Source organism: Pundamilia nyererei, unplaced genomic scaffold (assembly GCF_000239375.1).
Source record: "Pundamilia nyererei isolate P.nyererei 1_Seehausen unplaced genomic scaffold, PunNye1.0 scaffold00058, whole genome shotgun sequence".
NCBI lineage: Eukaryota > Metazoa > Chordata > Actinopteri > Cichliformes > Cichlidae > Pundamilia > Pundamilia nyererei.
Window position 1 is genome coordinate 183,002 of NW_005187459.1, and position 24,999 is coordinate 208,000.

Here is a 24,999-nt window from a genome sequence, read left to right on the forward strand (position 1 = left end):
ACACACACACACACACACACACACACACACACACACACACACACACACACACACACACACACACACACACACACAGTGTGTACACATTCAGCTGTCCCAGATGCCTCTGTTCATCAAAGATGAGAATGTATTGGAAACAGTATATGAGAATATTTTAATTGGTTATTTACAGGGAGCAGTAGCTCTATTCCTTTAGTGTTAATATTAAATGTAAATATCTTGTTCAGAGGGTAGAGCTCTGTTTAAGGTAAAAATTTATCTTCCAGGTTAAGAATGTATTTATTTTAAAGCTGTACATAATGAAAAATCTGCATGTTTTTTTTTTTTTTTTTTTTTTGTTTTGCAATTTTTTTACTGTTATTTTTGATATTTAAAAAAAAAAAGAGAAATGCACATGAAAGCTTAAAGGAAACTCATACTGACCCTGTTTCCTGGCATAGTTCAGCAGATATTTGATCAGACCGTGATTAAACAAGCATTTTTGTGTCAACTTTAATTAACTGACAAGTGATTATCTGTGATTAAGTATGCTGACAGATGGGATATCGTAGTGAAATGCACATTCCTCCCTCCTTTCTTACAGTGTATGATAGAGCAGGGATTAGAAGCACTGTTTGATTTTTTTTTTCTTTTAATTGCATGTACAAACATGTAGTTGAGCATGATTGTAATTTAATTTTACTCGTGCAAGAGTATTTCCCAAGATTGTGTTCTTAGAGAATCTCCCATGTCATCCATAACCAGTTTTTATGTAGCCACATGAAAATATGTGCTTAAAAAAAAAAAACAACCTTATTTACTCTGCCTTACTGTGAGGGTTGCGGCGTAGCACCTGTCTATCTACTTACCTCTCGGTTATCCATCACCCATCCCACGCTAGCAACCCGCCTCCATCTCCTGCCTCCTCCTTGTGCCCCTCGGTACAATTACTCACTGCATGACAAATGACAGGCGCTCTCTGCCGAGATATCAAAAAAGCCCCGGCCACTTTTAAATGAAGGCACTTTGGCAGCGCCCTGCTCCCCGTTCTTATCGGCAGGCAAGCAGTGCCCCTGGCCGTCTTGCGTCCCGCTCTCCTTCCTCCCCCCTCCTTCTCCACCACCCCTGCTCTCTGTGCCCTCCTCTGGGGGTTTAGTTAGGGGAGCCACATGGAGGGCCAGCCCAGCTTGATTTATCTCCCTTGCCCCTCTGCCCAGCCACTCAGGCAGGCCGAAAGAGCCAACGAGGCTCCAACGGGCCTCAACTCGAAACCCCGGCATTAGCTGAAATAAACCATTCTGCCGCCCAGTGAAAAATGTCCTCTGATTGGCTAATTAATCAGTCAAAGGGGAGCGACGCGGCTTGTGACTTGAGGGACCCAAGCGGGCGACCGCAGAGGGCCTGCTGATAAATAGACTCCCCGCCGATTCATACATCAACAAAAGTTAGTCATTTTTTAAAGCCGCCAGCTCAGTTGAAAGGTGGAAACAAGCCATAGTTTTATTTTTCCACCTACATTTCCTTCTTCCTTTCTCTTTTTAAGGGAGTGGGTGGTGGCGGTAGTAGTAGTAGTAGTAGTAGTAATAACAATAATAATAATAGTTATGATTTGATGCATTTTTAAAACTACTACTAGTTTAAAATTAAAGGGAATGAGATTTATTATCATTATTATTTTTTTAGTATTTTAATCTTTCATATACTAAAGTTAAGACGCGCAGCATGATGGAAAAGTTTGGTGCTTGAGTTTTCAATTTACCAGTTTGAAAACTAAAAGCTTGGCTGGTAGTCATAAGAAAAAAGAAACATCTAAAGATTACGGTTTTATATTAACCGTTATGACCACTACAGACATGACAGTTGTTCCAACATCAATCCATTCATTAGTTCTGTACTCCCTAAAAGTGTCAGGGAAAAAAAATGGTGGCGAATAATTTAGTGCGATCCTTGTTTTGACGTCTGACTCTCCAGTCAGACAGTAGGCATGGTGCGCCCTGTTCTTGGGTCAGCGCGACCCCTGCGGCCTCTCCCACTCCCACTCGTGCTCCGGCACAAAGGGCCGAGGATCGAGCGTCATCGGGCGGCACCTGTTGCAAGTGTTTCCTGCCCACGCGTTGTCCACATGAAGGATCGCGCTTCAGCAGGGGCTCCCCCGATACTGCTGTGTTAAGGAATATGGGGCAGGGGTGACACGGGTGGCTCTTGAGCATTTGGAAGATGCGATGCCGAAGTGCCAGGGGGGTCGGACGAAACTTTGCTGATGGCGCAGAAGCAGGATTTCTTTTCAGGACCTTTTTTTTATTTTATTTTTAAATATAAATCTATTATGCTTTACAGCTTGGTACTGAGGCCAGTGGAGAGTAAAGTGAGTTAAAAATGACCAGGAAATGTGGATGCTTGGTCATAGAAAAAGCCAGAGTACCAGCTGTACTTACGGCATGTAAGCAAACTGAGAAGTTATCTTTCATATCATGTAATTTAAAGAGACTATGTATAGGCCATTGTATTGTAAAAATGACATTGTAAATAGAAATACAACCCCAAAAGTCAAGGTTTTGTTTTTTTTTTGGTTTTTTTGGCTCACTTTTCCATTAATATGCAGAACTCAAATGTTGAAAGGGGATGCCGGTGTAAACGTGCATTGTCGCAGTGTGTTTGCCGCAGTTTTAAACAGGGCGGTGCATTCGCGCAGGCTGCAGGGCTCATTGTGAAGCTGGAGAGCTCTAATACATTCTCAGATAACATCTAATTGCTTCGAGCAAAGCATTGCCTTTCTTGAGCATTTTTGTTGACAGGCCCTTTTACACGACCGCCGAAAATATCAAGGCCCGCCAAATCCCCCCCCCCAAAACTCCCTAAAAGACACACACACATCGCATTTGCCACTTTACCTCCCTGGCAGTTGTGTGGATTGCTCTCATGCCAGCTCGCTGACACTTGCAGATTAGCGTGGGACACAAAAAAAAAAGGAAAAGAAAAGAGGGTGTCTGTCTCTTAGTTACAGCCCAAGCTAGAATACATGAGAGCAGGGTAATTACCGCCTGGTAAAGCTAACCGCCCAAAGATTTCCAGCTCTCTCGGCTGTTTACAGCCGCAGACTACCGTTTAATCACTGACTCTTTAATCTAATAAATCACAGCTGGGAAAAATAATCACGGTCTGTTCTCTCCCCCGCCTGGGAATGGGAAGGGGGGGGGGAGTACCCCAATGTTCGTGATGGGGGCATTGTCAGCAAGCGTTTGCAATGTTAAACAAGCACAGGGCAGTCATGCTGCATGCATAATGTTGTCTTCATTTGTTACTTATGATAAACGTTCTCGCACCAGGCACAAAGTGTAATTTTTCAAACCCATTTTAATGCGTTTTGCCTCAACTGCACACTGAGGCTATGCGTTAAGCAAAGTATTGCTTTGTGGAAGCTTCATACCGTGTGTGGCATTTGATATGTGTACACTTCATCATTTTATTTACTTTTTGTTTTGTTTTAAAATTTACTTTGTGTAGGCCACATTTATACAGAACAAGGATTCATGAAAGAATGACACTGAAGGCAGCATCAGTACTTAAAGTGGCCAACTGAAACATTTACCTATTTCCCAGGAAATAAAGTATCAATCTATTTTTTTCCCCTTTTCCCGTGTCCGCCCACATCAGGCTCATGAAGGATGGGGCTGCTGGACTTGCGTGTTCATCAGGGAGAGACAGCTGGCTAATCAGGGCCTGATCCATAGACCTTGAGTATCACCAAATTTATTATTGTGGCAGAACAATGAGGGCACACTCGTGCAATTACAGACCCGACCAATATTGGCTAGAAATTTATTGAAGAAAAAAAAAAGCAAGTAATGCAAACAGGCAGTTTTTTTTTATTATTATTTATTTATTTTTTAGGAAAATAAATGAGCAACTGGAGCATTGTCAAATCCTAATTAACATGAGTTGGAAGGCGTGTTGTGTCTGCAAAACTATTCACATTCACCTGGTTTTTAATGACTTTTAGAAATCAAATACAGGTAAACTTTGTAACTTCCCCCAGGTTTAACGTGCATGTTGGTATATGCATTTTCTAAACTTTATTTTTATTTTTATTTTTTTAAAGAAACTGTGGTTCTGTTATTACATATATTTACTAGACCTGTGTTTGAATTTGAGTAGATGGATTTGCAGTATTTCTCTTTTTTCCACAAAAATGCACCGCGTTTGTGTGTACACATTACATGGCAAGTTTAGATCCAGAAAATTCTGAATTTCATGTTGATTTTTTTTGCAACACACTCTCTGTGTAATGACCTTTACTCTACTCCTGACTGCTAGCACCCTCAAGTCCTATAGTTACTGAGATCCTTTGATCTGGTTGACTGCCTGTAAAATCTGGCTCATTTTAAAGTTTGATCAGATTTTTACACCTGAACATTTTCCCTACATTCAACAAGGTGACTATTACAACCAATCGATCACTTACTACCTAACATATCTTGCACTTGGCAAAAATCCTTAATTTAAGATGTTACTTGAGCTGTTGTCCTGGAACTTTTGGTTTCTCTTTAGAAGTAGGCAGACATAAAGTAACCCAGCTTGCTCTGCAAAGCCGTTAGAGCAAATTAGTAATAAATGAACTGAACATCGTTCTGTTTCTTTTTGCTACATTTTGCTGGGGAGAAAAGTTTTGCATGCACTCTGGTGAACCCTTTCCAGCATCTCTCTGCTGGCTTGATTGACTCTCCCACTGAATGTGTTGGCCTCGGTATCCTGGCACCTCTGCCACATGTCTTACCATCGGCTTTCCAGTGACTACATTACCAAGAAGAGATAGAACTGGAGTGTCTTGAAGGAGACGGCCTGTTGAATGTCTTCCCACCCTCTCCTTTTCTCTGGGACCCTCTGTGGACCCTCCCTGTGTTCCCTGCCCAGCCCCCGCCAGAGGAGAGAGCGGAGCAGGAAGGGCCCGATAGCCAGCCAGGCCGCTCCTCTGCTGAAGGAGCCTTATCTCAGAACTGCACACAGTGCATTGAGTGCATCCTTTTCCTGGGGTTCTGCATCTGGGAGAAGAGGAGGAGAAGGAGTAGACATGGCTTGATATAGGTGTGTTCTACAGCACAGGCTTATTTATTTGTTTATTTATTTAAGTCATTCTTCTAGTCCCAGCAATTATAAATTTGTACATTTGGTACATCCTTATGCAAAGGATAGCTTAGTATGTATATGCTAAGTAAAAAACATTATTCGTGTTTATTGGTGAATCTAAACTAACCACTGTCAAAAGGAAAAATATCAAAAAGAAATGACATTCTCTTTTGGATGATTTTAATAAATCATTTTATGCATACACATTTATAACTTGTAGCCTTAGTGAAAAAGTTATATGCTCTCAATTTTCACTATTGCAGGTGTTGTGGCCAGTAAAATTAAATCAAATTGTTAAGTTACATGATGCGTCCTATTTTCCTCCCTTCTATACCAGTGGAATAATTGGCCGTAAGCATTCAGTGTATTCTCATTTAAAAATAAACATTTTAGGGTTTTTGTTTTTTTTTAATGACAGTATTTTAAAATGTAGAGACAGATAAAATGATATAAAAAGGAGAATCATGGAGTAGCTCACAATGCTATGTGACAAAAACTCCCACAATACAGTGATTATGTGATACTTGGTACCTTATAATACAGCTTTTATATCTGTGTAAATGAAGGAAAAGATGCCTTTAAAAGATTAAGTTTTTGTTTTTTTTAAAAATTGTCTATATTGCGCTTTTTTATGTTCTTTTTCGCAAGGATTTCTTTTCAAGTTCCGTCATCGTCGCTGGAATTTTGTCAACTTCTGCCACTAAATATGGGAAGCTTTACCATAATAACTCACGAAGCAGCCACCATTCTTGCTGCTAGTATACCATTAATCTTATTGCAACAACAAGGTTTACAGTGTACTGTGAAATCCTAATTTTTTTTTTCCTTTTTCTTTTTTTTTAAAGAAGAAGCAGCTTTTTTGTAGTTTTGGGTCTGTACCATATGCCGTAAAGCAGAAGAAATTACTAACGAATAGAAGACACACCTGGATATGGGGAAACAAGATCCCAAACATTACTGCAGAGTAGTTTCTTAGTAACATGTTGCCCTCAACACTCCACGCTAAGAAAAATCTCCAGGGCTGCTAGTAATGCTGACTGGAGCTGTAGGTTTATCCCCATACTGTATGTGTGTCCAGCCTGTGCTCAGCACAGCACTTCTGCTCCTGTCAGATGAGCGTCTAATGGAGATCCCCAGGCAGTGAGGATGAACCACATACCAAGCTCAAGCCACCTTTCCCTGATGATGAAGATGTTCTTCGCTCAGTCACTCTCCCCTCATTCTTCCCAGCTCTTTCACCCTCCCTCTCCCTCCTGAGAGTAATTTCACAGGCAGTTCTAAAGTGGCCCCCAGCCATCTTCCCAAATCCCAGTTACATGTTGTTTGGCGATGTCAGCTCAAAGCTCCATCTCCACTCTCCCAAGCAGAGAGGATGCCATTGTGCAGTAACGGGGAGTATAGATTTTCTCAGGGAAGTTGAAAAGTTTTGTATAATGGCACCTCACCTGAAGGGCCTCATTCCCCTTGTTAGAAGTTCTTTGTAGTCAGGGTGGAAAACTTTGTCCATTTGAACACGTGCGTTGTCATTTAGCCTCGGTCACGTTTTTTCATATCATCTGATTTCGTTGTTTTGTAGATGCGATTGTGTTATGTAACACTCTGATATCCTCACAGCAAAACATTCTCGTTCTGATAAAAATCTTGTTCATAAGTTGCAGCCTTTCTTGCTCTTCAGACATTTTTTACCACATGAATCGGTGTATCAGACCACAAAGACAATAGCGTTTCCCTTGATGAAACTATATTGACTATGAAAAGCCTTTTAGTTGGCTAAGACTAATTGCTTTTAGGGGCTCACTGAAGTCCTTGGTGACTGGTTTAAAGAAAGGGGGGAAAAAAACACTTTTACATGCAGTAACATACAGCACATCATCCCTACACAAGACCAAAGCCACATCTAGTAACTTCACTCTACATTAAAGGCCTTTTTAAGTCCCAGAACATACATGCATTGTTTTACCCGAACATTAGTTAGCATATCTGCCTGAATCACTGCCGAGGGTCAGAGTAGTGTAATCATAATGTAAAAGCTTAAAGGCCAAAACCACGAGGTGACTCGACACAACAGTGTTTTCAATTTATCTCTAATCTGTAGGGTTTGAAAAATGCCATCTAATAATTCACCATCTCCGAGGTAATATGGAAAGGCTATATTGTTTGGTGTGATCCTCAAGAGGAGCTTCTGTATTCTTCTGAACAAATCATTATGCATTGAGTAGGCCATTAGGAAAATGAAGACAAATGGCTCACAGGGGTGAGGTGACAAATTGTTCATGCTGTGGAGTTAAAATCTGGAGTGTAGTTGTTCCTCACAGTTGTAAAGTTGTCCCCTTTTAATGTGGAGCCTAAAGGTCGGCAGAATGAGTCTTAACTGTCCCACTTTTTAACCTTTCCGATCAACGTGGGGACGATGACTGATGCGAGCACCTCTCACTTAATTTCAGAATTAAACTAATGATGCATCTTAGTGGCAGGCACATACAGGTGCACTACATCGCCAATGAGTCAGCTGAAGTTGTTTGAATCTTTTTGAAATACCACTGTGACATTTAGTAAACGCAAAAAATCTACATTCACTTAGTCTTCTTATCGACAGTTTTTCCAACACCACAATACAGCGATTTAAAAAAAGATTTATCATATGCTGGCATTGTTGGCCTAATTGGGTATAAGGTCTAGAATTTTTAAAGTCTTGACTTGTAAAACAAAGGTTAATAATAATAACGCAAAGCATGAGTTATTCTGTGCATTAATAAGTGTGCAACACGCATGATGCTGACAAAGAGCTTTGTACACATTTGTGCAACACACAAACATTTTGTTAGCGTGGAAGTGTTACATTGTGAGTGAAAAGACAAAGTTTGTCAAAGTAGACCACTGGAGACCACCAGGAAAACATTAGTAACAATAAACCTAAACAGACACTTAAATCACCCTCAGCTAGCTGATCAGTGACATTTTAAAGAAACGAACAAAGAGAAAGTGGCTAAAGCTCCGCAGAGCCAGCCACGAGCTCGCAGCCTCGGTATGAGCAAAGCATCAATGTTAGGAGTGAAATTATGCAACAATTACAAAATGGAAGATGATTTTTGGACTGTTGAATTTAGAAACATACTAGAAAATAATGGAAGTACCTGAAATTCTTTATTGTGAACCATCACTGATGGGTGACTGTTTAAGAAGCTAACTGTGACAAACACCCACAGCTGGATTGATGGATTTATGAAGATTATTAATGACTGGGTGATAAATGTGGTTCAGTGCTTATTTTAAGGCTTTAACACCTATTGTTAAATTAGCATCCTGTTGTGTGCTCTTTATTTTCACTCACTGAAGTCTGCCGTGGTAATTTTTACATGTTGATTGACGACCACTTAAGCCCCCCCCCTTTCTCTACCATTGGTTGTTGTCTTTATCTGTGTAGATTCTCAAAGTGATGCATCAAAGCCTGACTCTGCCTTCTTACTCGTGTCTTTGTGGTTTAGGAGAGCAACAGCAGTGACTCGCAGGGTGAGGCGGAGGACGGCGTGAATCCTGATCCTTCTGACCAGGACCCAGAAGCCATCACTAACACTGTCACGAGTACTCTCACTATGCAGGAGTACTTTGCACAGCGTATGGCTCAGCTGAAAAAAGCTCGTGGGGCCCAGAATGCAGATACTCCTGAGACATCAAATGCATCTGAGGAAGTCGGTCTCAACCACAACAGCAATGATGATACAGAAGAGCCCAAAAAGAAGAAAAAGAAGAAGAAGAAAAAGGCTGCAGAAGAGCAGTGTAGCACACCCGCTGCAGTAGAGGACAAAGAGGATCAAGAGAAAGAACGTTCAAAGAAAAAAAAGAAAAAGAGAAAAATGGCAGAAAGTGAAGAAGCAGTAAATGAAAACTGTAGCTCCACCTGTAGCACTGAGTGTGAAGAATTACAAACCAAGAAGAAAAAGCTTAAAAAACACAGTGAGCAAAGTGAGCTACTAAATGGACACGAGCCCGCAGAGGATGAAACGCTAGATTTAAATACAGTGCAGAAAACGAAGAAGAAGCGCAGAGATGAGGTGGACAGTGTAGCAACAGAAGACGGGAAGGAAGAGCTGGTGGAAAAGAAATCCAAAAAGAAAAAGAAAAGGAAGCATCAAGAGCAGGGTTTACATTAGGGCAGGGTGACTCAGTACTGCACTATTCTCCTGACTCCTAAGAGGGTACTTGTATTATGAAATTAAATGCCTTGTATATACACACCATAATAATCTGTTAAAGCATCCATTGATGCTGTTTTTTTCTTCTTCTTATTATTATTCTTTAGATAGTGACTGTAGAAAAAACTGATAGGGAGTGTTTGTCACTGGAAAAAACCTTGAAGCAGCCTATAAAAAGCCTCAACCTTGCACTGGTGGCCTCTGGAACACACCGCTGTAGGAGGAGATAGTATGGACATCTTGCTGACAGTGAGATGAGAATAAAAACACCACTATCATGGCTCAACAGGAAATACAAACTAGGAAAAAGGTCTGGAGCTTCCCATAAAACCCCCAACATGTTTTACCACCAGTGTTCAAGTCAGAAGGGTACACCTGGACTAGCCATTTTCCTGTTTCCAATCTTTAGCAAAGTTAGCCTCATATTTACTGCTCAGATATTAAAGTGGGATAGACATACAGCTATGTTTAAAAATGTATTTAATATAGAGAAAAGTTGACATGGCTGTCGTCTAATCCCTTTTTAAAATAAAAATAATATTTAGATGATACACGTGCTTCATTCTATGAATTCTCTTGCCCAATGAATTAAAATGAGTATCATAGGAAACGTGGCCAATCTTAAAATGCATTTTTTGGAAAATATAATTTTGTATATTACCATCTTATATGTAAATGCACTACTATTTGCCCCTTTTCACAGTGGTTTATTTTTTTCCCACTACTTTTGATGCCCCTTTATTTTATTAAAGTGACTCAGACAGCTTCTGTCAGCTTTACAAAATGAAACGGAAACATGTTTTCTCTTTGATGTCACATGACTGATGTACTTTGATAATGCTTTGGCAGATATATGAAAGAATTCTTGACTATTTTGAGTTCTACAGAAGTTTTTTTTTTTAATAAATCCAAATGTCCATCACCCTTTGAATGTGTCCTTTTTTTTTTTTTTTCCTCCATAGGTCAAGAGAAATGTTGTGCAAAAGTATTGAGACACCTCTGATTTCTTTGTTTTGCTTCCAATGAGTTAAACTCTTTTCTTACTTTTTTTAAGTGCTCTTGAGCAATAGTCCTCCAGGCAAAGCTTTTCTTTGGCTGCTCTTCCACTTTGTTTCAGTCCAATACTTGTACCTGACCATTTTCAGAGGATTGTATTTGTTAGTGTATGTATAATGTGTACGTAAATCCACCCCCTCCCCTGGCCATTTATTAACCACTTATTACTGACCTATGAATCACTCAGCCATAAAAAAAACTTGCATGATGAACCAGAGCTTCTACACATTAGATATAACTTGATAAAGAACCAATTTTGAATTTGATTATTACCGACAGCTTGCAGTAAGAACATACTTTGTTCCCATTTCTTTAGTGGAATCTAATGAAAAATGACAAAGATGACATTGTTTGACAAGCAAAAAGTAATAGTTTTGTACCAACAAGGTGATTCCCTGAAAACCTGACGTATCTGAGCATGGTGTGCAGTCTGTCCTTCAACATGTGAGAAAACTGGACAAGAAGTCTTTAAAAAAAAAGATAAACAGTAAAGACCTGAAAGATGCGTCTGGCCTTTCATTTGATCCACACTGAAGTTGAAATGGTTTTACTGGAAGCGGCTGAAGTAAACCCAAGAACTGGACTGAAGATCAACTGCAACTTAGGGAATGATGAATCCAAATTAGAAAATTTTGGTCATCAAAATCAACTAATCTATGGAGGAGGTCAGGAGAGAGTGAGTGTAAAACCTATTAGAGCAGGCTTGGCCAGCTCCAGGCTTCGAGGGCTGGTGTCCTGCAGGTTTTAGAGCTCACCCTAGTTCTGCACACCTGAATCAAATGATTAGTTAATTACTAGGCTTCTGGAGAACTTCAAGAAATGTTGAGGAGGTAATTTAGCCATTTAAATCAGCTGTAATGGATCAAGGACATGTCTCAAACCTGCAGGACACTGGCCCTTGAGGCCTGGTTTGGACACCACTGTATTAGAGGCAACAGCTTCATTTTTTCAGCACGACAATGATCGCAAACCCACTGCCAATGCAGTAAAAGCATAACTGGATAGAAAACACACAGTGGAACCCTATCATTCATGGATTGGCCTCCCCAGGGCTCAACATTATTGAAGCAATGTGGGATTAAAACGCCAGATGGGTCAAGATTTTTGCACGGCACACTGTAAGAGCACTTAAAAAAAAACATTAAGAAAGAGATGAGGTAAAAAATCTGCTTGGTTGTAGAGATTTCAAAAAGTAAAAAGAAATTCACACACGTATATTCAAACACAGGTGGTTTCTGGAAGATTCACCTTTTCCACTTCAAATGTGACGCACAATGTTATGAAATCTTCCGAATATGACAGCTTAACAACTAGTCTGTCTTGTTCAGCAGTCGTCTGGTATGAGTCAAAGGAGGAAAAGGGAAACTAAGACGTCCAGTCTTGCACATGAAAACACTGTAGTATTCCTCGTCTCTATTTTAGGTTTTACGGAAACTTCTGAAAGTGAAGATGGTGATTGGTCATCCTGTGACGAAAAGATGTCTCGGTTATCTTTTCCTCTGCAATCAATAGCTGTGGATTATGCAATTCAGTTAGTTACCACACACAGAAACCACAATAAGTTTGTGGATAGATACAAAATAAAACTATCAAAGAGTAAATGGTTTTAGAAATGTAGATTTTTATTCCTCCTAAATTTCAGCAAGGGCACGGGGGTGTTCATTAAAAACAAACTATTTAACATTAACAGAATATGCCATGCAATTGTCCACTTACCTCCGTTTCCTCACTTATTTTGAAAGTAAAAGGATGATCTTGGGAAGTGTAGCAGTAAGCCATGCATGACAGGTGACAAAGCTTTTACTTTTATAATAACACAATAGTCTATTAATAAATAGGTTTGGATATAGGCTCGATTTAAAAACATGCAGTCGTCTGGTATGGAGGCAGACCCCGCCAGGTCTTCAGTAGCCACATGTCTTCTAGAGGGTGAACAGCAGGCTGATACAGCTCTCACCCACACAGCGGTTAATACCAGGAACTATTAGTCATTTCAGTATCCCTCAACTTTGAGCGCTCATGTGTTTTAATTCCAAATTGCAAATGTGATGTTTAGCTCTTGATCTCGCACGTTCACTTTCCTTCCATGCTGACTTTCACTGGCACTTTGACTACACATCAATGTGTGACCCCTGTCAGACAGGCAAGAGGAAGTGTGGCGCTATATATCACCGATGTGCCTGCTCCACACACAATCTGTGGCTTCAGGTGCCGTATCCTGTTCCTGTGCACTGCAAGTTTCACACAAAGCTGACACTTCAGTTTGATGTGTAAGGAGCAGGCACAGCCACCCAACCGAAAGATGCATATTGCAACTTAACATTGATGCCTGTGAACTCAGCCTGCAAGGAAAAAAGAAGTGTTCCTCCAGTGTGTAGTCTGCATGCGTGATATAGATCAAGACGCTATCTGACCTGTGATCAGCGTCTGGACTTGACAAGTGTGTTTGTGAGAGAGTGGGAGCTGCTCCATGGCTGCAGCCCAAGAGTATCCTGTCAACAGGAACTCCAGGATTTGATATGCAGCCGCTTCTTGCCACAGTAGGAAACTGATTTGTTTGTAGTGTGCGTGTGTGTGTGTGTGTGTGTGTGTGTGAGACGTGGTCTCTTTACAGGTTCCAGAAATTAATCTACAGCCCCAACTTCAGAAAAAGACTCATCACGATTCTTTGTGGGAGCATGAGAAGATTAATTGTGAAAAAATCACTCAAAACTATTAAGGACTACAAAAACATGACCAAAGTACTTTTCAAGGTACAGTAATTTAAATAAAATTGTTTTGTTTTCGTCCTCCCTCAGTTTTAAAAGGTATGTGTTCGTTTTACTTGTCACGCTGCTTGCTCTTGGAGTTCAGTAGAAATCTGGAAACGCCAGTTAACCAGTTTAGTCTGGTGAGTAAAGCCTTGCGTAGACTGCAAAAGCAGGTTAGGTGTGTTTTCTATGAAGGTTTCCTTGTCAACTCGTAAAAACTCTAAAATTGCAAAACACTCTTTTTCATCATTACACGTGAGCATTAATGCACCTGTAACAGGAAACAACAATGAGGTTTGCAAAGTATTTATTTTCCTGTGTGAAAATCCAGCTGATGATGATCAAACGGTGATCAATATCTCGAAAGAATCATGAATTACTTTTATGAGTTGACCTATCTCTTAAATGGGATATCTGTCAGAGGAAGAAAGTGCTGTTTTGTAGAGAGGCGAGTTTAAAGAGTTGGTAGTGTTGAAATGTTGCGCTCTCTCTCTCTCTTCCCTTCCACGGGGCGCAACTTACAATCAAGGAGGAGCCGAGAGTCCTGCGGGTTTTTTTCTTGGAACCTGCTAGTCAAATATAAAGCGCTTCCTCCCATCCACCAGGAAAGACTGAACCATAACTCAGAAGAGGAGCCGCTGCCTGAGCACATCTGTGCTTTCTCCCAAATCCGTAGCGATCCAGTGAGTGAGTCAAGCAGCCGTGGAGTTTTAATTGTACTATTATTCTCATTATTATTATTACTTAAGCATGTCTGTGTAGTTTCTCGGTCGCTTAATTAGCCGACAGTGAGAACACAACTTCTCTGAGAGACGCGCATCGCAAGTTTGCAGAGGAGAGCGCGCAGATGGCTGCTCTCATCAGCGCGTACTCGTCGTGGCCGGAGTCCTTCGAGTGTCCTCCGGGAGACGGAGACGGAGCCGACGGGCATGGTCCTCACAGGAATGCCGGGGAAAAGGCGCCGGAGCCGCGGATCAGACGACCCATGAACGCGTTCATGGTTTGGGCCAAAGATGAGCGCAAACGGCTGGCGATTCAAAATCCTGACCTGCACAATGCCGAGCTCAGCAAAATGTTGGGTGAGGAAAAAAGTTATTTAAAGTTACGAGTATTGTTATTATTATTATTGTCATCATCATCATCATTATAATGATCATTTTAAGCTATTTATTACACACTTCACTTCTACTTACTTTTCCTCTCTTAGGCCTCGGTTGTAGTAAAACACGTTTTAATACACGTATCCGGCAGTGCCAAATGAGCTGCTTTATTTAAAATGACATAAAAAAAAACGTGTTAAAACTTTTTAAAAATTTAATTGGAATAAATTGCCCATTGTCTTTCTTAAAGTAAATGAAACTGCGCCGCAGTTAGAGCTGCCTTCAAAAGCGCATCGCCAGAATCCGCGTGTATTTAGCTTAGTTTAGTTTGCAGTAAATTCGTTAAGAGGCAGAAGACAGAAGCGGAGAAAAATTAGCGTTTTATTCTGCTTCTTAGATTATTGGTAAAGGTTAAACTTTAAATCTGGCACTTGCGGAAATCGGAAATAATCTGTGAGGCCCACATGTGTCTATTTTTGTATTTATCTTTAAAAACTGACGTTCGGCTTGAAAGCGGACATTTAATGCGTGTTGGTAAGTTTCTTAAATGTAATTCAGAGCTACAAAAGACGCAGAAAGTTGCGGTGAAATTAAACACTGATTTTATTTCTTGTTTATAATCACAAACCTGAGACGTTAATTTAGACTGCGATTTCTAAACAATGAGGTTTAATTTTTCCGTAGCCTGCCAACGTTTCTAATTGCCTTATTTTCAGAACTGGATATTTTGCTTGTGAATTAAAAGAAATGTGATTCTGTAACTTAAAAATATTTTTTTTTTGCAGTTATTTATAAATTGTTTGTAAGTTAAAAGATGCTGGTTTATTTTATAATAATAAAGACTGCTAAACTAGTGCATATATATTGCATTTTATAACTTGTTGAACCATATTCAGATTGAGATTTTTTTTCTTCTTCCTCTGCATTCAGGCAAGTCATGGAAGGCCCTCACTCCCCCTCAGAAGAGGCCCTATGTTGAGGAAGCAGAGAGGCTTCGGGTGCAGCACATGCAGGACTACCCCAACTACAAGTACCGGCCTCGCCGGAAGAAACAGCTGAAACGCATCTGCAAGCGAGTCGACCCCGGGTTCCTCCTGAGCGGGCTGGCTCCTGACCACAGCACTCTGCCAGATCAACGAGCCCTCTGCCACCCCCTCGACAAAGACGAGGGCAGCCCTAATGGAGCCGTCACCAGCTTTTCCAGCTCCAGCCCTGCTCTGCCCAGCGTCAGAAGCTTCAGAGACCCGGCTGGCTCCAACAGCAGCTTCGACACCTACCCTTACGGCCTGCCCACCCCTCCTGAGATGTCCCCGTTAGATGCGGTGGACCACGAGCAAATACCCCCCTCTTATTACTCAACATCTAGTAGCTCCTCTGTTTCCTGTTCTTCCTCAGTCTCCTGTCCAGACGAGCACCACCAGAATCAGACACACATGGGCAGCCCGCCCCCTTACCACTCTGATTACACTCACACCCAGATTCACTGTGGGGGCTCACACTTAGGTCACATCTCTCACATGTCCCAAACTGGAGGTGGCAGTGGACTGATCCCTGGCCCACCCCTGTCCTTTTACAGCTCCCCACCTTTCCCCCAGATTCACCATGGGGTCCACCAGGGCCACCTGGGTCAGCTGTCCCCCCCACCAGAGACACAAGGTCACCTGGAGACTCTAGACCAGCTGAGCCAAGCTGAGCTTCTCGGTGAAGTGGACCGCAATGAGTTTGACCAGTACCTGAACTCTACCGCGAGCGGCTTCCACCCGGAGCAGGGCAGCGGCATGACCGTTACAGGACACATCCAGGTGGCATCTGCCGCCACCACTTCTGCCACTACGTGTCCCAGCAGCTCCACAGAAACCAGCCTCATTTCCGTGCTAGCAGACGCGACGGCGGCCTACTACAACAACTATGGCATCTCGTAAGCGTGGTCACAACTCCTATTGAATGCGTGACTGATCAAAGACACTACAAAGGTTGAAGAAATTTAGGACGATGTTGCACTTGGGTGCTGATAAAAGAGAAACCCTTAGCATCTAAGGGCAAATGAATCCAACCATGATTAAAAACTGAACTGATTACAGAGCAATATGATTGTCTGGAGCCAGGGAAAGAACAAAGAGCAATTGGAGGACTGTGAAGAGAAGGAGATGGACACCTCAGGGATGCAGACACAAAACACTTACAGTATGCCACCTCCAGTTGTCATGAAATCTCTAAACCAGTAAAACAGTCGGAGAAAAAAAAGAAAGACAAAAGACTTGTTTGTCCACTTGTAAATGTCACCAGTTACTGTTGCCAGCGAGACATGTACAGATGCTATTTAGAAGCTAATTTAAGTCCTTTGATGTTTTGCATAAATGCTAACTGTAATGCTCTTATCAGCGCTTTCCATTCGAATGTTTGTATCATGTTCCTGCTCTCATTAGTTTGGGAGTCTTACCTCAGTAGTTGTAATTGAATGAGGTTTTAGTTTGGACATTTCTTATGCAATTTAACAAAGTGATGTATATGATGATGACAGAAAGGCGTTTATACTTCTTCTCAAGTACTTAATAATATATAATCGACCTCTACAATGAAAAATAATAATGCTAACTGTAACTGTATGCTGATTTAGGTTTGTGAAAGACAATAATTTAAAAATAAAGGTCAATTTTTATATTAAGGCATTTGCTGCTTGGATAATGAGCCTGCAGATTTTTAAAAGGCACAATTTTGAGCATCTCTTATAAACAGGAGATTCATATCTGACCTGGGGAAGGTAAGTTCAGGCAGTGCTAGTTAAGTCCTAATAAATACATTTAGATTTCTAAAAAAAAAAAAAAACTGAGGATAGCAGGAGTCCTGCTAGTCTCCATGAACAAATCGGGGAGGCGGGGGGAGAAAGATCACATCCATCTTTGAATTGAGTGTCACACCATGTATTCTTCTATTTCAGGCTCTGTCTAGCTGTGAGAGGCCCATTCTACACACCCACTCCCCTGCTGGCTTTTTCCACCCTACATCATCTTTCTCCATCCGTCTCCTCTCGCTTTCATTTCATCCCGGTTCAGAGGATTAGTGTAAAACAGGCACATTCGTCGGCGCCCGCCTCCATCTCAACCATCCTTTGTTTTCCTATAGTCTTATTCTGGGTGCCATTCTTCGGCACGCTGGACCCCCCCCCCCCCTTCTACACCCACCCCCTCACCCCACGTTATATCTTGCTGATGCAGACCTTTCGTAATCTGTGGAAAAAATAAGTAAAAAAAATTACTGTTTTACCTCCCCCCCACCTCCAAACTCTCCACTCCTCCCCTTCTCAACCTCTCTGTTCTCTTGAATTTTTCTTTTTTCGATAAAAGGAATTCAGGGGGCTTTTGACAAATCCTGGAGTCTGGCTGGTCTTCCTGCATTTTTTGGGAATGGTTGAGTCGTGCTTCTTGTAAAGAGGATGTGGCGGAGGAGCGGTGTTTCCTGACTGATAAGGGAAAAGCCTCTCTCCGTCAGGATGTTTGGGCCTGGCTGGGCCCTGCATTAAAGAGTCAGAGTGAGGGAAGGGAACCCGCTGTTCAGCAGCGGGAGGAAACGGTGCCGTGTTGATTAGCATCTTACTTACCCGTCTTTACTTATCCACTATTTTTCGGGGAAAGTCTCTGTCAACCTGGCCTATTGTACCTTGACCACAAATATAAAGACACATCACACAAACATACACAATAATGAGCTTAAAGCAGGCTTGTTATCCTGAAACAACAGTTGTAGTGAGCACACACACTAACTCTGACCCCTATAGTTACCCACAGTCAACCACAATTGTGTATTTTCTGACACAGCTCATGGCAGATGTGATAAAACGCGCCAGAATGACAACATTCATCATATACTCGTCTTTGCAGCCAGCTGGTATTGGTGTTCATTTCTCTGAGGTTACATCATTACCCTCTGTAGCTGCAGGGTTTAAAACTCTGTGGAGGGTCAATATGCACGCAACCATATTCTGATTGTCGGACGGGTGGTGCCCCAGGCATTTAAGGTGAGAAGGGAATCGCTGATGGGGCATCAGCCTCACAAGTGTCAAGGTCGGCTCGGGGTGCTAGTGCAGACTCCCTTGGTAAAGATGACCAGCAATGTCTCAACAATCAAATCCACCACCTCAGGGTAGGACGCCGTGACAAGGACAAAAATGCAAGCATCAACCGAGTATCATCTGACATAAATTACAGAACAAAGCAGAAGTTTGTTCAGAATGAAGGAGGCTGTTTTTTTCAGTGGTAGTAGATTTCAGCAACAGCTAAAGGGCCTAATAATATACACACATAAATATACATGAAGTAGTGTTCCTAAATTACAGACACAGTCCTGGCTTTTTATTATTATACAATACATTTTTCTAATTAATATTTTTTTCTCAATAGTTTATTTAGCTGTTATCATTTAAAACAGGAATGTCAAACTCATTTTACATTGTAGGTCATGTACAGCCAACTTTGATCTTAAGTGAGCCAGAGCAGTAAAACTCCTGTTTCTGTCAGTGCAGAGAAGTTTAACTAAACGTTTAATCATTGAGGTATTTTAATTCAAGAAAAAGAACAACAATTTCAAGAAAAACATCTGTCTTTTTCCACATGATAAAGAAGTGCTGCTTTGGGCTTAACTTGTAAGAAATACATGTGTAAAATTACTCTCCAGCAGTTATAAAACAAAAACTGTTTTTTATTTGACAAAATGTGCCCTTTTTGGGGGGGGGTTTCTTGTGAACCCACTGCATAAATAATACATTTCTATAGTAAATGGTGAAAAAAACATGAACTCCCCATCATTTAATTGATTATCTGTTACTTTCACTTTGGAGTAGGACAAGTGGAAATAAAAGAGGTATCAAAGCAGACACAGATAAAGTCTAAAATATATTCCCTCCTTCAAAATTTCCAAAACTGTCCAGTGGACCAGTTTGGTGTCTTTGGTGGGCCAATTCTGGGCCCCAGGCCTTATGTTTGACACCCCTAATTTATAGGTTCAGCTTATTTGAATTTTCATAAATTGAGAGATACATAGCTTCCATTTATGAAAGTGGTTTAAACCAGCAAGTTCAAACTCCACACATATGCAAATAACCGTGCTAAAATTACATTCCAAGCCATGCTGTTTTTGACTAACGCATGCAGCCAGGTAATAAATAGCATTTTTTTTTTGTCTCAAACTCCTCTCCACTGCCAAACTATTGCACACCAATTGGTTTGAATTTTGCATTGATAATGAAGTGATTAGCATGCCAGCGTCACTCCTGTGAAATGCCCACAGGAGCTACATAATTTGGATTGTTTGCTGAAATTTGTGGATTCTGCGATTTTAAGGCTCTGGGAAGTTACGGGAAACACTCAGTTTGTCATCTTCAATTTTTGTCCTTGCTCGAAGTTGACTCATCAGCACTCTAAACCTTTAGTCAGAGCCATCTGCTGAAATCCAAAGACGGCCATTGCTGTTTTCCCAACTGCAATAAATCATCAAGAACGGAAAGACAAAATGACGTGTCAACCAGCGGTGGTGAACCATGTAAATTTTAGATTTAATGCACACATGCGCAGTTAAGTTTTTTCTCTTACAGCTGATTTCTCCACCCCGGCTGAGTTTAATAATACCTTTAATTTGGTTAATTTTATTTTTGACACATGTGCAGGATCACAAATTTACAATTTCAATGATTTTAAGGATATAGACTGAACAAACAAAAAAGGCTCCTCTTGTTATTTCTCTCTGATTGCTGGCTGGCTCAGCTCCAGTCTCAGGTCAAGCCCATGGAATGAGTCTGTCAGGTAGTCTGTTATGTTTCCTATTTCCTCCTCTGCCGTCATGTCACTTCCCTAGGCAAACAAACAACTCACTGGTCCAATGCAACACTAACTGTCAAGGTAACAGAGAAAAGCTTGGTGTGGGTGGACGGAGCCCAGAGCTTTCGCAGCTGTGTAAAGTATTATCCATCTGCTGGGACCGAGGTGATCAGTGATCACTTTGGATATTGTGTCCTCTGGAGGAACTGAGGAGGCTGTCTGTCTGGTTGGACTAAAGTCTATTGTGTAGCTAGAGAGGGAGCGTCCAGTATCGTCATATTTGGATGATGAACATTTGCGCTATATGACGTTGTTAGCATTAACTATAGGCCAAGAGGATGTGGCTGATTTGTTTTACGTGACTAAGGCATACCATGGAGACTAAGACGCTGTTTAAACCTACGTCCTGTGTAAAAATATAGTGCATTTGAATTATCTAGCTGCTCCTGCTGAATGCTGTGTGATCACAAGTGACCTCTCCTTAAAATAGATTTCGCCTTTGCTGCTCAATGGAGCAAACTTATTGTTCCGAGCAATTCTGATGGAATTTTCCCGCAAAGCTTTGCGAGCACACAAAACAGCAAACCCATTACAACGTCGTCGTCATCGTCAGCGGTAAACGCACTGAACTTTCCACCAAATTAAACTACTCTATGTGACGGATAAAGACACATTTACATCAGCAAACGCTAAATGTTGTTGGAGTGCATTTCCAGTTGGAGTGTGTTACAGCAGCATAATAACCTGTTTACAATTCGTACTTGGCCCCGGATCTGGCCAAAGGAGGAAAAAGAAGGGAAAACACACACACACACAAACAAACACACACATCTCACAGCAAGGGATTATGGGTGCAGCTATTCTTCATCTCATTGTGGCTCAACAACAGGCAGAGTGTGGGGTGGCAGGCAGGCGTGTACGTCGCCGGACGAAGAATGGACCAGACTCGTCGAGGGACAGGTGCCATGTGGCAGAGGATGTGCGGGGACACAGATGGGGACCCCTGGAAAACTTGGGGGACTGAACGAGCAGCCAAGGGCCTCCCACCCGTACCTGTGCTGTGAATGCTGCAGCTGAACGGGATCCGGCACCTGTTCTAAGCAGATACAGACGACCAGCAAAAGCACAGAGGGAGGCCAGCACATGGCTGCCAACCCGGGGAAGGAGAAGGCTAGATTTCCATTTACCCATAAGCACGGCCTGATTACCAAATCAGCACAGGCGGTAAAGCTTGCGCGCTACTGCAGAATGTACAAAAAAGGGACTGAAAAATCGTTTTTTTCTCCTCTGTGCATTTCAGTAAACTTTTATGAGCGCTTTCAAAATGTTTATTTAACATCTCAAAGCAGAAACAGCACAGAGAAATAAAAAGGTATGAAAACTTATGTATACTACTACAGATGGATTTTTTTTTTCCTAACATGAGGTTTGCAAAAATGCAGAGCGTGTCCTATTTTTGCAGCCTGGCCTGCATTGGTGCCTCTCTCTCTACTAGCATGGCTTGCACTGGTCTATAGCACGTATGCTGCAGCGCTATCTGGCTTGTTTTTGACTGCTGCAGATTTTCCCTGGGGTGGTATAACTCTTCACCTAAATGTGGAGGAGGATGTTCCTATTGTGCTTCCTAATTGCAATGTGGTTGTTCCATTTAAGAGATAGAACATGCTTATCTGTTGTGTGTGTGAACTCAAACCGTGTGTGGGAAAAAACGGGGCGACGTTACCTGTGCTGATCCATGTTTTCATTGTGCTAGTTACAATATGGATTGCAATGCTTAATTTTTTGACAGCTATTCTTAATTGATACTCGTGATATCCAGGTAAATGGCTAATTTCTAATTTGGAAACCCTAGAAATTGGTTGCATATATTTTTATGGTTCTGTTTTCCCTTTATACACAGTTATGTAAAAAAAAAATATATATACAATAATATAAAGGGCTGTCCAAACATAGGAACATAGCTCTTTTTAAGTGAAAGGGCAGCATGCCTTTGAGCTTAAATCATGCCCCATCTTTTCCATTTTAGGAGGCCCACATACTCCATTTGTAGCTCTGGTTGTGTTCTCTTGCGCTAACAGAGTTTACTCAGCATGCATCCTGAAAAGCAGACGCAGTAATGATTTAGATGAGTGATGTTATAAGTTCAGCAATGTGAGAGAGCCCCTTTTAACAGCTACTGGAGAGGCTAGACAAAGCAAACCAGCAGGCTGTCTGATGACAGCTAGTGAGACACGAGGACAGCCATTAAGGTTTGATGTTTCAGCACTTATCATTCATAAGAAGCATGCAGTTACATCATAGCAGTGGTTACAATGTAACAATCAAAAAATTTAAAGGCATTTTGCGCTGTTTTAATGATGAATGTGTGCAAAAAAAGAAAATATAGTAAAAGAAAAGGAGTAAAATATGGTATCTGGTGAGGGTCTTGTAATTATTCTGTTAAGTCTGGGCTTATTTTCCAACAAAAGGAAGACACCACAAAATATTAAAAATAAAAGCCATGTTTAAAACTACCAGGATAATCCTATAAAGAAGTTCCACTATCGCCATCAGACTTCCCAGATTCCCACACTGGATTAGGATATAAATACTCAACAGTATAAATCACTGCAAGTGCACTACCACAAAAAAGTGTTCTTACTCTTTAAAATTAATCAAGAAACTTGTGTATTTCATGTGTCTAAAGCTCTATCAAGCACATACATTTTGCATTCAAGAGAAATAGTTTGCAACCCTGCAGCACAACCTATGGACTTGATGATTCTGGATTAAATGGATTAAAATTTTCAGTAGCAAAAAACCCCCCCAAAACTGGTCAGTTGCATCTATAATATTCTTTACTATCATCGAAATCATAAAATGTGCCAAATCTACATCTCTGGAATCATATTTAAAGTCTCCTTCGCCCAAGGCCTGGAAAGCTTTGTCTCGCGTGGCTGATCAATGATGCAAGTTCCTGTACACAGGAACAACAAGCATCGCTGTATCGCTGCTTATTCAGAGATGAAGTACGTCATTTCTGACACACAGCATTTCCCGTGCCTTGATGTGTGCTGTTTACGCTCAAAATTTCTGGGTAAGACTGCTTGTGACTGACCTTGGCAGAGGGTAAGTCTGGCATAATTTCCATCCTCGCTCCCATTCCTCTGACTTTACTCTATGGCTTTAATATTCGGGATGTTGTTGATGTCTGAGCTTGAAGGAATCCCTTCCTGCTGGATGCTCGGCCCTGTTTCCTTAAAGACTCAACATCAAAAATGACACACATGGAAATGAGTCACACAGTTGTCCCAGGAGTTCAGACACTTGAGCTAAAGTACCATGTTGACAGGTTCAAAACAGGATATGAGCTGGATGGGTCTATGTTTATTACAGATGGCAGAATACTTAAAGAGCAGTGATAGCTGAAAGCTCTGATAAGCAAATTAAGCAGCTAGAGTCACGTACCCACTATGAGCTACAAGTGCCCACACAAAGGCTGGACTGGAAGTCACAAACCATTAAGGCTAATAGTCTTACAGTAACTTACACTATAGTTCAGTTTTCTTGTTTTGTTTTTTCCAATGCAGAAGTAACTCTGTTACCGAGCTTGGCATGCAAACTGGCAGCAGGCTCCTTGGACACTTAAAATGTTTCTCAGTTCCTTAACAACACAGAAAAGCAACAAACGTTTGCAAATATTTATATCTAGTTTTTGCAGAATCACAGCTCATTTATGCACATTGCACACACTTTAATATCACACCATTTACACTCAGAAGGGGCAGAATTCCCAAAGGGTTAGGAGCTTTGATAAAAAGGACTAAATAATTGTAGCCCATGGCAATCTTAAATAAATAAATTTACAAATTAGTTGGACCATAGTTTTGCAGACAAAAATATTAAAAACAACGAGAGTGCACAAATTACGGTGAGTAACAGCTAAATGGATGATGCGGCTATTAATAACGGTTACCTTTTCTGCCCAGCTACTGTCATGTCATTGCATTATATTCATCCAACACAGCCAGCGAATACAAAACTCAGTTCATTTTCCCCCTCTACCAATTTAGTGGCTCTTCAGTTTTAATGCTAATTATTTGCATTGCAGCGAGTTGGACCACAGCACACTCCCCCTTGTGAAAAATAAATCGCCCTTCTTTTGAAACAAATAGCAACCTTCTATCTGCTTAGCTTCTGTCCTTCCCATTGAAGAAATCCAAATAAAAAACGACCTACCTGCTAATTTACAGAGACGTTTAGGCGTCCAATCGAAGTGTAGTTTTGTCGGCGTCAGCCTCTAGCGGACATGTGAGGTACTGCAGGCTTAAGCCATTTGCTCATCCCAGCACTACGAAGCCCCGGCTACGTGTGTTTATGTCTATCCTGTGGGTTATGCTGCAGCTTATATTCGTTTATGGTAGATTATATTCCCTTGTTCGGGAGAACAACGGGTTTGTGTTTAGGTTTGCTTACACAAGAACAGCGTTATTTTAGAGGAGACGTCAGTTTCCTGTAGCTGCGTCTGCCCTAATCATCTTATAAAGCAAGAGAGGTAAATCATCAACGCTCCCGCCATTGTTAGATTCATATTACACGTTTTGTGTTAACATTCAAACATTTATAACCGAAAGTTGTGGGATTAGGCAGTCTGCTTTTATGATTCATATGAGACTGCGAGTGTACAGCACCTAGTTGTCAGGATGGCCGAGCGGTCTAAGGCGCTGCGTTCAGGTCGCAGTCTCCCCTGGAGGCGTGGGTTCGAATCCCACTTCTGACATCATTCCTTTTTTCGCAAACTTCGTGCCCTACAATGTTAAAAACAAGGTAGGGTATTTTCTCCTCCCAGTCTCTGTGGTCTGAGTTTTTCACACTAACCTTTTAGCACAGTGTAACATGGTTTTTCATCACAGTATAGCTTTAAATTAGAAAAGCTGAACAACCATATTTGTAACTATTCTCAAAACAGTGTTATGTATTTTTTATTTTTTTTAAAAACAGTCAAAGT

At 41.3% G+C, this 24,999-nt stretch overlaps 2 protein-coding genes and 1 non-coding gene across 3 annotated transcripts in view; all 3 read left to right on the top strand.

Moving 5' to 3' along the window:
- The window catches only part of pinx1 (PIN2 (TERF1) interacting telomerase inhibitor 1), a 19,956-nt gene extending 9,741 nt beyond the window's left edge, over nt 1–10,215 (top strand). The window contains exon 7 of the mRNA XM_005734329.1: nt 8,589–10,215. Coding sequence (XP_005734386.1) covers nt 8,589–9,254 — 666 coding nt within the window. The 3' untranslated portion in view covers nt 9,255–10,215. The remainder of the gene's footprint in view (nt 1–8,588) is intronic.
- A 3,494-nt stretch (nt 10,216–13,709) lies between these two features.
- sox7 (SRY-box transcription factor 7) lies at nt 13,710–16,861 on the top strand. The gene is made up of 2 exons (XM_005734330.1): nt 13,710–14,181; nt 15,133–16,861. Exons 1-2 carry the CDS (start codon nt 13,950–13,952, stop codon nt 16,122–16,124), a joined length of 1,224 nt encoding a protein of 407 aa, XP_005734387.1. The 5' UTR covers nt 13,710–13,949; the 3' UTR covers nt 16,125–16,861.
- A 7,827-nt stretch (nt 16,862–24,688) lies between these two features.
- On the top strand, nt 24,689–24,771 carry trnal-cag (transfer RNA leucine (anticodon CAG)). Its single transcript has one exon. It is a non-coding gene; the product is annotated as a tRNA-Leu (tRNA).
- The last annotated feature ends 228 nt before the right edge of the window (nt 24,772–24,999 follow it).